Below are 15,647 nucleotides of genomic sequence, written 5' to 3' on the forward strand. Positions count from 1 at the left end.
TGGCATGCTTAGCAAAATAGGGAAGCAAAGAAAAAACTTTGTTGCCTATATCAGGTATTGTGAAACTTCATGTAATGCGGCTGCCTGTGTCTAGTTCAAGTACAGAATAACTGAGTAAAGGGCTAAAAGAACATTAGTCCTTGGCTTTCGCTCCCCTGGGACCAGGCTGGGAACTTCTCAAGGAGTCAAAAAAAAGCTGCAAAACTGTGCAGAGCTGGAGAATTTGTGTTTCTTCCCCTCCAAAGCTTTGGGCAGTGGGCCTGCTCTTTTCCAGTGCATCTCTGCTGGGTGATATTGCAGAGAGAGAAGCAAACCAACTTTTCCTCTTTTGCAGCAGTAAGGTTGGCTCCCTACTTACCAGTGCCCTGTGTAAATACAGCCAAGCACAAAAAGGTATTGAAACTTTTTGGTCCCGGCCGAACAATAATTTCTGTAGAAATGTCAAGAATTCAAGCCTTAGCAGCGTTTCTGATTAATACCTGCTTCTAATCTTTGAAATATTTGTTTCGTGGCAGAAGATTAATCACAGGAAATCATCTATTCTAAAGGTCTTTGGTTTATTTTTTATTGCTGGAAGATACATATATTTAAAAGCCAATGAGCATCTCCTCCTAGGAATGTACATATTGCCTTCATCTGTCTCCCTTTATGTGCCTGCTGCACATTGACAAGTCCTATAGAATTATTTCCAGCCTGTTCAAATAGTTTTTCCCCTTATTCAACTGTAGGCACAATGACAAATCCGAGTTGCAGTATAAAATGTATTTTGCTGGGAAATGACCGTGGTGAATTCGATGCTGTGCTGGTTACTTGCTGTATTTCAAGGCAGAAGAGCTATATTTGATCTTGGGGGTGGAAGAGAAAACCACAGTGTGCAGGCTGGTGGCTGCTCGGTCGCTAATGTATTGGCAGTTTGGGGGAAAAAAATCTGCATTCTCTTTATTTTTTAGGCCAGATATTAGCATGAATTATGGCGCTAGCTATTTCAACAAGAGTCAAGTGGAAGATTTAACTCCTTGGAGAGTTGTGTGTGTAGTTCTGAGCCATAACTAAGGCTTTTAGCTGTCACACTCGGGCAAATCATAATAAAGAGTAATAGGTAAAAAGCCACTGCTCCTTTAAATCAGTGTCACCAGTGACTCAGAATATCTATTGATTTTTTTTCTTTATTCCTACCAACAGTTTCAATTAAGATTCTGCAGATACACTCTGAGAGAACCCTGTATAAAATGCTTTGTAATATTTTGGTTTAATACTGCTTTTAAAATTCTGTTTAAGAAATGAGCATTTAAAAGTAATTATATCTGTAACACGTTACAACGTCGCTCTAAAAGGCTAGTATAATGCCCAATTCATAGCTTTTGTTATAAATTTTTGAGTGTATAATTACTAGAATGTATAAATATATATTTCATCAACTTTTTTCAAACAACAGCTATACAAATTTAAAAAGTCAATTATATTCACCCAGACATAGTGCTTTCTGAATACAAGAGAATTACAGCATGGTTTTGGAAAAAAAAAAAAAGCAACCACCCAAACCACTATATTTTCCCTGCAAATAGTGTCTGTACCAACAAATCATCTGGACAAAATGATTACAGGCTATTTGTCTTTACCCTTTGTAATGCACTAAGCAAATTTCAGTGCTTCATCCACACATGAACCGTTTGCTAATCTGGGTTTTATTGTACTTTTCTCAGGCCCTTTACCTGTATTTGTGCATTTTGGGCAGGCTAACTCCAGATGTGCAGCAGCTGTTGTTCCACATAGGAGTGTGTGACCGTATTCCGCATGGAAGCCCAGTGGAAGGAAAGCAACCTGAGGCTCTGTCATTCTCCAGGAGATCTTGAAAGCTGCAGAAAAAGAAATGAGAAGGGCAGCCGTTAGGGAGAAGAGCAAGATGCATGTGTAGAATAAATGCATATTAATAAAAAGGGTTGCCTCCCGAGTCACCATGCTTCCCATTTAGATTTCCATATTGGCATGTGGCAGCTGCTGTAATTGCTTGCATTAAAAAGTAATACCAGGAATGTAATGTATTTTTAGTTCTCACTACAGCAATATATCAACTAAAAACAGGAAAAAAAAGTTAACATTGTACTGTGACCCAGTTTTCTAAAGACCATCTGAGAACTGTGGGTCATAATTTGGAAACCTTTGGCAAGAAATCTTGAAGTACAGTGTGGATATCTCTGGAATTTCTTTCAGAGACACCTACATTTGTAGCTGATACATTTGTTAGTTGACACATGTAGATCTTTCTGAAGTCTTCTGCCATTTCACAAACAAGATTCTCCATTTCCATTTTCACTTGGTAGGCTTCCATCCCATTTCCTAAGCAGGCAGGAAGTTTTTCTTTGCTTTCAAGATTGTGTGCTGGGGAACTTCACTGGTTAAATGTGACTTCACTGCCATCAACCTTTGGAAGCCTCTGGGAAGTGCGTTAGCTCTGCTGCACATCTGGTTTTCTACTGGTTTGGAAATTAGCAGGTTAAAATAAAAAAGCTGAAACGCATATCCTGCATGGCAAGTGAAAAATGTTAAGAAATAAATTGCTGGTGTTCTCCTAGGCAAAGAAGGATTAATTTATAGGAGCTGCACTGAAATGGGGGTTGAAGTTTCCTGTATTGTAATTTTAAAATGCCAGAACAGGAGGAGACCTTCAACATCGAGTGGTGTCCAAAGTTCATGACAGGCTTGAGGCTAAAGAGCTATCAATTGTTTGCAGGCTTAAATATCTAATTTATTAAAAAGCTGGAAGGGGTTTGACATCACCATTCTAAAGCTTTTCCTTCTGAGGACAGTCTGAACTGTTCAGTCCATATTTTCAGTGTTCTGGCATTTCATCGTCGAAGGGCTAATGTTCTTTGGCTGTTTTCCTGAAGAAATGGAGGATATTGTAAATTTACGTTGTCAAGAGTAATGAACGTAAAGCCCAGTGCAAGGAGGATTTAGTCATGGAGAAATGCCACCGTTGAAAGCCCAGTGCTCCCTGAAAACGTGAGACTCTCTGATGTATTTTAATTTTGTTAGGAACCTTGTCGATCACTTAACCTGTGCTGCAGATATAACGAGAAGGACTCTGGAACAACATCACAAATCACATAACTAAATCTGGTCCTCATGAAGGTGGTGCAGTGGCCTTGGAGGGGAAAGGGGACACAAGAATTCCCAGTTCTTCTCCAGGAGCCCCCGTCTCATGAACAGGAGCAATGTCAGTAAACAGGTTGAGCAAGAAATCTCCTTCACAGAAAGGAAGAACGTGAGAGGGGAGAAGTGAGGTGAAAAATAGCTACAGCAGGAGAGCGGGAGAGGGGGAAAACTCCCAGGTCAAAACAATAGGAAAAATGGTGAAGAACTGCAAAAAAAGATTAAAGCCAAACTATTTAAAACTAAAAAAAGTCATTGGGACCAAAAAAGAAAAAAAATTAAGCAATGAAGATGTGGAGAAAAAGACAGGTTTGGGGAAAAGATATTGATTTAGCTTTAGCCTCTGCCTCTTTGTGCAACATGAGTTTAGAAGACCTCTGGTAACCAGATCAATGAAATCTTTAGAATCATTTAATTAGATTGAAAGCCAAAAGATAAACTCTTGTGATAAAAACTTCTACCTTTATTTGCCAGAACAGGGGTAAAAAGTGTTCACTGCTCGTTTGCCTTCCAATTGATTTTCCTTCAAGCTAAGAAAAAATGTGCTACATTTGGACAGAAGGCAGCATTCATGTACCTTCTCCTGATTTAGAAATGTAGAATACAAGGCAAAGGTCGCTTAAGGGTAATTATAAAACTGTCGAACAAATGACAAGTCTACAAAGATTCAAGAGGAAGCAAGTTTATACCTATGTATGAGACAAAACTGACAGCAACTACTATCCAGCAATACTAGCTATGAAGGATGATTGCCTTTATTTCCAGTTGCTAGAGCTAGAGAATTTATTTCTTAATTTAATGCTTACTTCAAATGTAATTTATGTGGTTGTATCAGGTGTCAAGTCAGAAGCATGCTGAATTTAAGTTTAGGGGTTTGGTTGTATGCTATGTTTTTATGAAAAGAAATCAGCCATCTTAAACACAGCGTTCTTTAAAATACTGTCTGTTTTATCACATTGGTGTTCTAGTTATTATTTGCATTAATGTCAACATATTAATTTTCTTTGGAAAGAAGCATACATTTACTGGTCTAAAAGTCTTGTGGTTAGTGAAAACTGACTCCTCTACCTGTAAGATACGCCTTTGGAAACAAAATAACTTCACTGATGGTAAAATACTAATTTTATATGCCATAAAACTGTTTTCTCTGAAGGGACGTTGTCCTGCACCTTTCTAAAGCTTGGTTTCTTGCATCTTCATTTCAAGTACTAATTCTTGAGTGCTAAACCTGAAGTAAACGGAGCACTCCTTCTACACCATCATATATAAGCTTTAAATTACGTAGGGATGAGCTTGACAGAATGTGTTCAGCCTCTGACCTTCTCAGAGTCTCTCCCGAAGAGGAGTGAAGGTCGCCTGTTGTTAACTGTATGATTGAGACTTGATTGTACCTTGGTTTTGAACCTGGGTGGATTTCTCTGTCTTCACGTTTTTAAAAGTGCTCGTAAAACAATTATTTGTGCTCTGTTACTGTGCTGTAATGGCAAAAGAAGGGTCATGGAAATTTTTATTTTTACATTAAAATATCTAAGAGAAGGTCGTGGAGTCTGATCTTTGCCGTGCTCTGGGAGTCAGCGGAGGTGGATCAAAAGCTTTTTCAGCCCTCAGCTGAGTGAGCTGGGAGATTCTGGGTTCGTTTGGGTTGGGTTTGGTCTTTTTGAAGAGCAGGGGCTTTTCTTCCACATGAGTGTCAGGCTTTTTGAATAAAATCTGCGTTCAGACATGGGTTTTAGTATCTTCCCTTCACAGTTGCTTGGTTTTCAGCATTTCAGTATCTTCTGTAGCATATAGTGTCCTCACTGTCCTCGAGCAAAAATAGAGTAGGAGAAACTTAATTCACAAGAGTGCATCTGGTTTGCCTTATGATTTATGATTTGCTTGCAGCTGACCTTTGAAAAGGGCTGGTTCATACTTGCAGATTTTTAGAATTCATTTTGAGCGTGTGCTTGTCTGAAATTTTTACTAATTCTCTTTTTCTTCTCTTTTGCAGATTACAGATAGAAGAATCTTCTAAACCTGTAAGGCTATCACAGCAGCTGGACAAAGCCGTAACCACGAACTATAAACCGGTGGCTAATCATCAATATAATGTAAGTAGCTTTCGGTATTTTCCCTTCTTCTCCTCTTCAGGAGGAGCCTGGCTCAGGACTCCAGAATCGCTCTGCTGCTGTCACGCAGCTCTTTCCCTTGCAGTTGGCCACTGTCTTTGGAAACGCTCCATGTTATCTGGTTTCTCCCTGATTTTGTCTTCTGTCTTAAGACCAATATCACCCTTGGGGCTAAGGTCTGCCAATTCTAACTCCCTCGTGTTACCTGATGGAGGGCAGACCGCCTTTACCCAAGCCTTTTCTAGTGGCTTTATTACATTCTTCCTCTAGTCTTTTTTTTGAAATGTAATTTTGAAGTTTGGGGATAAAAGGCAGTTCTGGCTTTGTGCTATGAGATGTGGAAGCACTCCTTTGAGCCAAATAAAATATCATATGGAGGTGGGTAAAAGGCTTGAAAAGAGTTATTAGTTTCCAGCCCTTTGCAGGAACTGACAAGTAGAAAAGAATAACAGCTGATAATTTTTCACAGTTTCATACCTTCATAGTACGTGTTATTTGCATCATTGGCTTTGTCAATATTACACCCACACTGCTGTTCCAGATCAGTTGATGTACATACAAACTATAATGTCCTTTTTCTTAAAGATCCTCTTTGAGTAATTTGTATGTATGCATATATAATAACTGTTACTGTTGAATGTGAGAAATGTTAAGTCATACTGAAAATGAGTCACTGTGTTAGTCATTTAAACTTTTACACTTTTTATTAAGATTTTATTTACATAAAACAAATGACAATATACTGGATGATATTTAAGCATTATTCTGAAAGGCAGTCTATTTCCACAGAACCAAAAATAGTCGTTTCTCTCTCATGGGACTGTTTTGTAGTAGTTACTGTTCAAAGTCTGATCTATACATAGATGATCATACCAATATAACTATTTCAGCTAAGGGAATGACATTTAACCAAAATAGTCACACTGGTATATCCTGCTATGCAAATGCTATTTTATAGGAGTATATTGTTTTATGATGCTACTGTTATTCTCCTTTAATTCTGGAATAAGCTATGGTGATGTACAGCTTCTCTTTTTAGGGGGATCCTGTGCCATTTCCCTGACCCTAGCATAATTACAACAGTATGACTTCAGGCTGGAGACAGTCTTTGAATCTTTATTCCAGTTGCAAACTGCTGTCGCTGTATCGTTATGGAAATTTAAGTCTTGTGTGAGATTCAGGGGGTATAACCAGGAGGTAACCAAGCTTCTTAAAAGTTGTGTCTTAACTGTAATGTTTTTATTGGTTACGTAGCTGTCCATGCTAATGGAAATCCGTTGGCAGCGTGTTTACTTTTTGTGTCTACCTTAAAGGTGTTCTGATGGGAAAAATCTAGTAGGCCATACGTGTACTTGAGTCACTCTTGGCCTTGCCTTGACTCTAAAGACCCAGGCACGACTGCTTTCTGCAACATCTTTCTTTTCATTAAATCTTTTATTAAGGTTCAGGTTAGATGGCTGAAAGGATGTACAACTGGGAGAACAAGTCCATAAACTTTTTAAACCTCTTGGTTGATTTTTTCAGCTGTTTTCAAGCAGCAGTTGCTTTCTTAAAACTTGCTGCATTGCTTGTAACTGTATGACAGCCCTGTTGGGGATGAGACGTCTCACAAGAAAGAAGAAAAAATGTACAAACTACTGTACATGCTGATACATTCAATCATCTTCTGGGGAGTTTCTGAGGAAAGAATGAGTATCTACTAAATAAGAAAGAAAGGGATAACATTTCCTGAAGGGAGAGATTATTGAATGGGGCTGAAGTGTAGGAGCTCCATGTACCCATAAATGAACATAAAATAGAAAGGAGGAGGGAAATAAATTACATGTGGATGGGAAATAGCAATAGCTTGTTTGACTACAAGGATGGGGAAAGTGATTTTTTTTTTTTTTTGCAAGAAATTGTATTAAGCCTACCATTTTTATTAGAAGAAATTGCAATTCCATTACGATATATGCCAGGATTGTAACTTAGCTTTTCTTCTCTGGGAAAGGGACCTTCATTTTCTGTATATCTGTAAATATTACTCCTGTTTACAAGGCTGCAATGTTCTTGCAGCTGGACTCTTTCTGTGACTTAATTATTTTTTGTAATACAGCAGCAAAGTTCTCTAGTGGTCCTGGTTACCACTTCAGAGGCTTCTTTGTGGTCTCCCCTCTTCCCACTCTCCCGTACTATGGAGGCTGGTACCTGTGGTCCAGGGGATGGGGAAACCTTTAAGACTTCTTTCAGACATCTTCAGATGAAACTTCAGATTTAGTCTCTCTTCTCTATCACCTTTGTATTAGCTGTCTACTGAAGCAGTGTAATACATCAGCTTCAGTATTAAAGATACCTTCAAGAAGGCAATTTCGGCAGCTTTTCAGCCAGCTTAGCAACATCCTGAGAAGGTAAACAAAGAGAAATTGGTTTCTGTATGAAGTCTTGCAGGGATAAACTCTCAACTTCTACACTCAACAGCTTGTTCTAAAATGGTCCTTCCTTGAAATCAAATCGTATTTTCATGCCTTTTACATTTAAAACCCACACAATTTTTAAGAAATCTAATTAGTTTACAGTGTAGATACGTTCTGTAATATGACTCTCAAAAAGAGCTTTAAGCCTACTGAATAAAGCATCCTCTTTGCAAAGAAAACAAGAAGGAAAAAAATGAAAGGCTGCATTGTAACTTGCTATGAGCAGCGTATTCACAAGGCAAAAAGAAGAAAACAGCAACAGATACCATGCCTTTTTTTTTTTTTTTTTTAATAGCAATTCACAACATGCTCCGTGTTTTTAGACAACAGTGGGAGCTGTTGCTGAAGTTGGAGGGAAATGCTAGAGTGTTGCTAATTAAAATGTGGGCAACTGGGATGCCAGCTGCAAATAACTTTTCAACAAAGGGAGGGTTTGATAATCAGTTTTCTGTGTGAGTTGATTTTATACATTAATAAATTAAGAATATTAGAATATTCACACTGCATTTGTACAGGGAATACAAACACTCTTCTTTGATTTACTTTAGCTCATCCAGAGAATGTAAAATAGAAGCTCCTACTGGGGAGAGCGTACCAAGGCACTAAAATAGTAGAGAAAGAAGAATGCTGGGCTTTACAATTTACCAGCAAAAAAAAGATTGTGCTTTGGTTAAAAAGACTACTTCATGTTATTTTCCAGGAGACTGTTACTTGTATAATTAGGATTTTATACTCAGTCGTGAAATCGTCCTGTCAGAGACCGAACATCAGTGAAGATAATGTTGAGAATTTCCTTATTGTTACTTTGTTCCTTTGTGTAGGAAGCATCAATTTTAAAGCAAGTAATTTTTTTCTCCACAGTTGTAGCTAGTAGCTAGTTGCTGGCTAAACACATTTTCGCTATATGTCATTTGCAGAGGTACAAACAGTACCGTGGATTTTTTGTTGTTGTTCTCAGAGATTGTCTTGAGAGTCCCAGCAGCTTTTCCCATTCCGCCCATGTTACTTACCCATTATTCCCATAGCTCTGCCATGTAGAGAAGGAATAACCTCAGTGCTTCGCTCTTGTTCTTGCTCCTTAAAAACAAAACAAAAACCAGAAAAGGAGGAGATTGGTTTCTTCCATCACTTCTGCTTGACCTTCCACCTGAGGAGGGCACAGTTTGGCTGTTTCTGTTTTTCTTCTTCTTGTTCATTTTCTTTTTGTTGTTTGGGGAGGTAGAAAATAGCAGAAGGGTTGGTAAGAACAGGCGTAATAGCTGCTGCTGTGGCAGAGTGATGGAGCCTGTAACTGGCTTTGTCTTTCACACCGCAGCTTTCAACTGGGGTAGTTTTGAGTCAGAGAAAAGTCGCTAGCCTCAAAAACAAATGCATAGGTCTTTACACTGAAGAGTGACCTCAGATGTACGCAGGAACCCAGAACTCCGTCAGACATTGCAAATAGAGACACCTTCATCTCCTACCATCTTCTGGGCTTGACCTCTGAAGTGTTGGATGCCTTTCTGGCAACAAATTAAGGCTGGATAATCCATCTCCTCCTCTTGTAAAACGTTAACACGCGCCTATATTCGAGTATATAGAGGCTCCTAATGAATTGTCTGTCGGACTTTCAGAAGAAGCAAATGTTTTGACAAACTATTGTTTATAGGAAGGCCAACGTCCTGATTTATGTTCCTACTCTAGTTTCTCTGGCGTAGCAGTTCTGCTGTAGACCATGGCAACCGAGGTGATGTACCATGAAGCTGTTTTACCTGATGCTACAGTTTGCTCTTGTTGCAAAGCTATTACTGTTTTGAAGATTAATTGTTTTAAATGCAGAGGCTAAAGAGTTAAATAATTACACCAAAGTGTATTAGTGGGTAAAAATCAATTGTGTGGGTTTGTGTGGAGAGGTTTTATCTTTTATAACACTAACATACAGTTGGAAAAGCAGACAAGTATTTGGTTGCCCAAGCCCATCTTAGATTTTAAGCAGAAGCAACAGACTTCAAGCTACAGGTTGGGAATTCTGCGTTCAATTTAATGATGAACATTTGTTTCAGGATTTGAAAAAGAAAGTTGGCTGGCCAGAGAACTGTGAGCAATGGCAAAGGTGGTAATAGTCTTTAGCCACTTTGAGACAGATACCAAGAGACAGGCTATTTTCACTCGGAGAGTAGGAGGGAGTTAGCTGGCAAGGAAACACAGGAAAAAATATATTGTGCCATAAAACTAATCTCTCTCCTTAAAAATAAGGTTTTTAGTATCCAGTAGAACTGTGAATTTTCATTTCTAGGCTTCTTCCCTGAAGGTCTTCCTTTTGAGGATCAGGTTTGAGACAGCAGAGGCTGAACGACTCCCATACAAAATTATCCCACTGGCAGCCAGGCGCGTGTCCCTCAGTGATCACGTGCATCTCTCCTGCTGTACGTTGTGCCGCTTCGGATTCACCCACGCAGTTTGCCTGAAAGCACTTGATGATTACGTGAATTATATTACCTTCTGCGTGACCTCTGTTGGTTCCAAGGAGCTTGATGGTTTTCCGTTATCGAGGGTGGTACTGGGGATGGATGAGGCGATGTGCTGGCAGATGTTGCGGTTGGTGCCCTGCGGTGATCGGGGTTTGTTTGGGGTGTGCTGGTCTGTGCAAATCTTCCTTCTGATGATGAATCTGAGGAAATACAGCAAGTATTTTTGGAGGCGATAAAAGTTTCTGCAAAAATCCGTGTTCGTCTTGTGCAGCGTATAATAGTTAAGTACTTTTTAATACAGATTCTGAAACAGGATGATGCGTGGCAACGAGGGGCCTCTACTTGCGTGGAAGGTTTTTTCCTGCTTCTACTTGCGTGAAGGGTTTTTTGGTTTTATGTTGATGGAGTGGTTGCCTTGAGTGCTGTTTCTGGAGCAGATGAGGCGACGGCCGAGGGCCATTTGAGCATCCTTTGGGCAGGTGGTTGTTACGGTTGTGGATGTAGCCATGCTGGTCTGTGGATTTTCCCTGAGTATGGCAATTTGTAGGTTGGTCGATATTTGTCATTATCCTTCAGAAGCTGGTGTCAGCAGAGGTGGAGTGAAAATACCGTCTCGGTTTGGATTCCTGTACTTATATGAATTCTCTCTCCAGGTTTGGGCACACCAGGCAGGCTCTGTTTCTGGGTTTTTTTTACTGGTTAAAGCAGAGATACATATCTGAAAAGCTTATTGTGCTGAGGACAAAGCACTTAGTTTATGTTCATAAAAGAACATTTGAATGCTCAAAAGAAAATTTTGCAGATGAAAAGCACTGAGTCATTGAACAGTGTTTTATTAAATAGAAGAGGTTTTTATGTCTTGATGTTCAGCACTAAGAATTATACAGCGTTACATATGAATGCCTTTAAAACATGTTTTGTATCTGATAGATTGAATATGAGAAGAAGAAGAAAGAAGATGGAAAACGGGCCCGAGCTGATAAACAACAAGTGTTGGACATGCTTTTTTCAGCCTTTGAGAAACATCAGTATTACAACATTAAAGACCTGGTGGACATAACCAAACAGCCGGTGGTATGTACTAGTAGTCTTGTAATATAACCATTTTCAGTAGTTACTATTGTGTATATTTTTCTTATCCAGAAAATAGTTCAATGTATACTATATGCCTTTGAAACAGCTCTCTAAATATGTTTTACAACAAACAGAAATCATCAAGTTTTAAGTTCGCCATTGTAGAACTGTGTAGGATACCAAGCATTGCAGTGAGTATGCTTTTTCTTGACAGAGGTGGTTTAAGTAACTTAAATGGTCTCTTTCTTATTTAGGTTTGCTTTAATACTAGAAAACAAATTCTGTAACGCTCTAATGTCTCCCATGCTACTCCTGTCCTCACTGAAGTAACAGCCTAGCTCTGTTGCTGTCGGCAGCAGAGAGCTTTTGTGAGTGATCAGTCCTTCCTCCAGTTTCTGAACTTTACCTTGGCATAGCAACAGGGGTTACTCTTTTTCTGTGGGTCTAGTTTCGTGGAATTAATATTAAATGCACGCATTATCCACTTTAGGAGTTCAGGCATCATGTCAACACCCCCAAAATCACTTGATTTCCTTTACAAATAGAATAATTTTTAGACTAAGAGTTTAGGGGTTTGATATTTGGGATTTATTTTGATTTTTTTTTAAACACTGTTACGATACACAAGCAAGAAAAGCATGAAGACGTGTGCTTATGTGATGATTTTGTTATCCTGCAGTGTCTGCCAGCCCCTTCCTTTATGAACCCTAACTTTCCAGTTCTTTCCCTTCTTCCCGTGTTCAAGCTTTCCTTAGGCAGACCAGGCCAGAGCAGGGGGACGTGAAGTATCTCTAGTGCTTTTGATGTTTTTCACTGCTGACTTCAACATCTATCCTCAACCCAGCTGCAGTTTTCAGAATACTTAAAGGGACTTAATTATGTTTGAGTCTAAATGGAGCATCAATTTCAAAAGTTGTTAGAGCTAAGGCAGAAGAAGGAACAGTGACAGCTGGACTATGGAAAAAATTATTCCTCTGTAAGAGGGGAAAAAATGAAGATGCTTAATAGTTTTGCTCACTTCACATTTAGAATTAAGTGGATCTGTATCAGGGGATTTGTATAAGGTGCACAATCTGTTTGGTTAAGAAGCTGCACAAAGACATTACCCAGTTCAAATGCACGTAGGTTCACGGTGTTCTAGTACCTTGGAAGAAACTAGTTGGATAATGTATTTGTGTCCTCTATTCCATTCATCAAATGAGTCAGCTCCTTATCTGTGTGGCAGAGAAAGTGTGTGGATCATGGGAGCTGAGGAGGAGGAAGAAATAGGAAGAAGATATGGAGGGAGTGGCAAGCAAATTTTAAGTTTGGGGGGGGGGGGTTTGTAAGACATAGGTGTGACGGTCACTATCTCAATCATTTTGAAGTAAGTAGGTGCAGATTTATCCTGTCTAGCATGACTTCAGCTAGAAATAGTCACCCACAACTCCCACTTAGGCCATGGGAGAGCAAAAGTTTTCTTCCTCCTATGATGTGATTTAACTCTTGAATGTACCTGTCTCTCTATGTCAGCTCAAAGGAGCCTGGAAAAGCTGTGCTTCTGACACAAGTTTCTTCATTAAGCACCAAAAGTTGGGCAAGATTAATCCAATTTTTGTCTTAGTCGCTGCCCTAAGGATTAGATGTATAGGGTAGTTTTAGATTAGATGTATAGAGCAAAACACCTCACATGAACACTTCTGTTACATTTTTGATGAATTTCTATGCCTGTCTATATACCTCTGCTGTCACCGTATGCTCCTCAATATATTCCGCCCGTAGCATAGTAGATCTGTGCTGCGTACTTTCATCTCCGCAAATCTAGCCTTTTTCTTTTCAACTGTTGTAGTAAAATAGATACATTAAAAGGAAATTGTAGACTAATTTGACCTAACATCGCATGTTATTTGAGCTATATCTTTGCATCTGTTTATTTGAGTCTCTCTACTGATGGCTAAAAGTCCCATAGGGCTCCTCAGATTAATCAAACCATTAAACCCTCTTCCCCTGAATGGGCTCTGCGGTCTCAGTTTCGAGCTGTGTGGGACAGTTAGGGTTTTCCTGTTCATTCCCAGCTGGGGTTTCACTGTAGGTGTTGGTGCCCATCCAGCTTCCTCAGACCTGGATACCCTGAGAAAATAAATGTCCAAAATCCTCTTCCTGATGCCTTTCTTCATTCACTGGCTAGCCAGTATGGCAATAAATCCAAAACTATCTTTCAGTACATCATCTACCCGTATCTAAAGCTATCCTAATTTCCCATCTGGGTTCCCATTAAAAACTTCTGTAGGGAGTTGCTAACGGCATCCATTTCCATTTAAAAATACTTTCCCTTGGTTCCTGCTGCTCAGGCAGTGTTCGCTCCGTGTGTGAGCATCCCTGGTGCTGCAGACTTCAACCTCTGGTGTGCAACTTTCGGGGTTTTTTCTGCAAATCAAGTATCTGTTCCTAATGCCCACTGTGACTTTATTGTTCACAGAGCAGCTATACCTGACAAAAAAAATCTAAAATGCCAACAGGTGAATAGGCATGCTTTCCCCATGCTGTACAGAGGTTGGCTGCTAATTAATCTCTGCTGAGTGTTCACTGCTTTCTTTTCTGTCATAGTGTCTAAGATTGTCTGGGTATGTAATTTCCCTTCTGAGTTTCTAAATGTTGAGGTTATTTTGAGATGTGAGGAAAAAAAGCAGCTGCTGCTTCTCTTTCCTCAGCTCCCATTAAAATGAAGTTCTAGGTGCTTACATCATAGGCTAATAATATTTAAAACACATTTGTCTAAGGGAATCAACGTCTTCGTTAGTGAAGTAACAAATAAATAAGGGTATTTTTCTTATGTAATGGTAAATGTAAAGTAAACCCTTGCTACAGAATATGTTGCGTGTTACAGGGGAAATTGCTGCCATCTTTATTTTGCAATCATGAAATCACAAAGCAAGTCTACTTTGAATGCAAACTACTGTTATATTAGGGAAATCTGGTTTTATTTGTTTTTCTTTTTAATGAAAAATAACAATTTGCAGTAGTAGGCAAACCTGTTGCCACCTACTCAGATGTAAGTATTGAGCGCTCCCTGAAAATATTGCAGTAATTCTAGATTTGGACTTAATGGCTGAGAACATAATACGCTTTTTATGTGAGCAACCAAATATTTATGAAGAATGGAACCAGTATGGAACCAGTGGTCTAATATGAACTGTATTTTTTCAAAATGGGGTAGACTGCTTGCAGGTTTTTCTTTTGTTTCAGCTTAAGTATCCTAAGTGTGGGGTTTTTTCTTCCCTCAAAGTTTCAGAAGGATTTTCAGAGCTTGGAACTTAACTCCTGTCTCAGAAACTTTTATCCCATAATTCTATAATAACATTTCACTTTTTATGGAAAAAATCACAAGGGAAGGTGTAACAGAGCAGAGGATGCCTTAAATGTACAAACAGATTACCTACAGATTAGCTTCTGTGTTAGACTTACGTGTATATAAACATATTGAATCCCTTTCTGAGAAGAAATTGTGGGATCGGCATTAGTGCTCACCAGGCTCTGAAATTCAGTATTTGGCATCACTGGAGGAGGTGGGAGGTTTCTTTTGATGGTATAGTATCAGACCGAGTAGTACGCTTCAAGATGTATAGACCAACTCGGCACAGCGGAGAGGCAGGCGGAGGGTCCTGGTTTCTGGAAGGAGAAGTGATCCTGCAGGAAAAATCATAACGTCCCCTGAACGCATCTCATCAAGCCACTCGAACTCAAATACGGTACAGTGCAGCCGGATTATCCCTGATTTGTGATGGTCTAAAAGCTCCAACAGTTCGGCATTGTATGTGCACGCAGAGTGATTTTTTGGGGTTAACGCTGTCAGCTTTCCTCCCCAAAACCACTGCTGCTTGTTTCCCCCCGGCAGCAGAGGTGGCAAATAGGAATATGTTGCAAATCCTCAGCTGCTGCAGTTCACGGTCCCAGCTTGAAGTGCCCTTACTTGTGGCACAGACATTACCTCGCTATTCGGTTTGGGTTGGTTTTATTTCATTTTGTTACGCTGTTGAATCAAAACTGTTGGAAGTTTTGCCCAGAGATAAGCAGAACTGCCTGGGGAATTGGGTCTGGAAACAAGTTGAAATTAAAATTAACTTCCATTTAACTGGGTGGGTGGTTTGGAGGCGTGAGCAAGTAGCAAGGGGCGAGAACTGCCTCGTGCAAAATGTCAACCCAAAGAGCCGCAGAGCCCGCAGCCGCGGGAGTTTTGTTCTGCCTGAGCCCCGCGCCTTCCTCACGCCTGGTGACCTGGCTTCCCCGACGCAGACTACGTCTCTGAGCCCGGGAACCGCGCATAGATGTACTTCGGGGGACTCGGTGCGATTATTTTCTTTTTGTCCAATTCTCATGAATCTGTCCGTGTGGTCTAGAGCAGAATTTGACCTTGAATCTGAGTGTTCTTT

General features: G+C 39.8%; 1 protein-coding gene across 2 annotated transcripts in view; it reads left to right on the forward strand.

The window, feature by feature from the left end:
- GTF2F2 (general transcription factor IIF subunit 2) overlaps positions 1-15,647 on the forward strand; it is a 90,042-nt gene that overhangs the window by 71,681 nt on the left and 2,714 nt on the right. For both annotated transcript variants that reach the window (XM_075046177.1, XM_075046176.1), the window contains 2 exons: positions 5,144-5,243; positions 11,095-11,238. In XM_075046177.1, the coding sequence (XP_074902278.1) occupies positions 5,144-5,243; positions 11,095-11,238 (244 nt within the window). The remainder of the gene's footprint in view (positions 1-5,143; positions 5,244-11,094; positions 11,239-15,647) is intronic.

The sequence above is a fragment of the Buteo buteo genome, chromosome 14 (genome assembly GCF_964188355.1).
Source record: "Buteo buteo chromosome 14, bButBut1.hap1.1, whole genome shotgun sequence".
Lineage (NCBI taxonomy): Eukaryota > Metazoa > Chordata > Aves > Accipitriformes > Accipitridae > Buteo > Buteo buteo.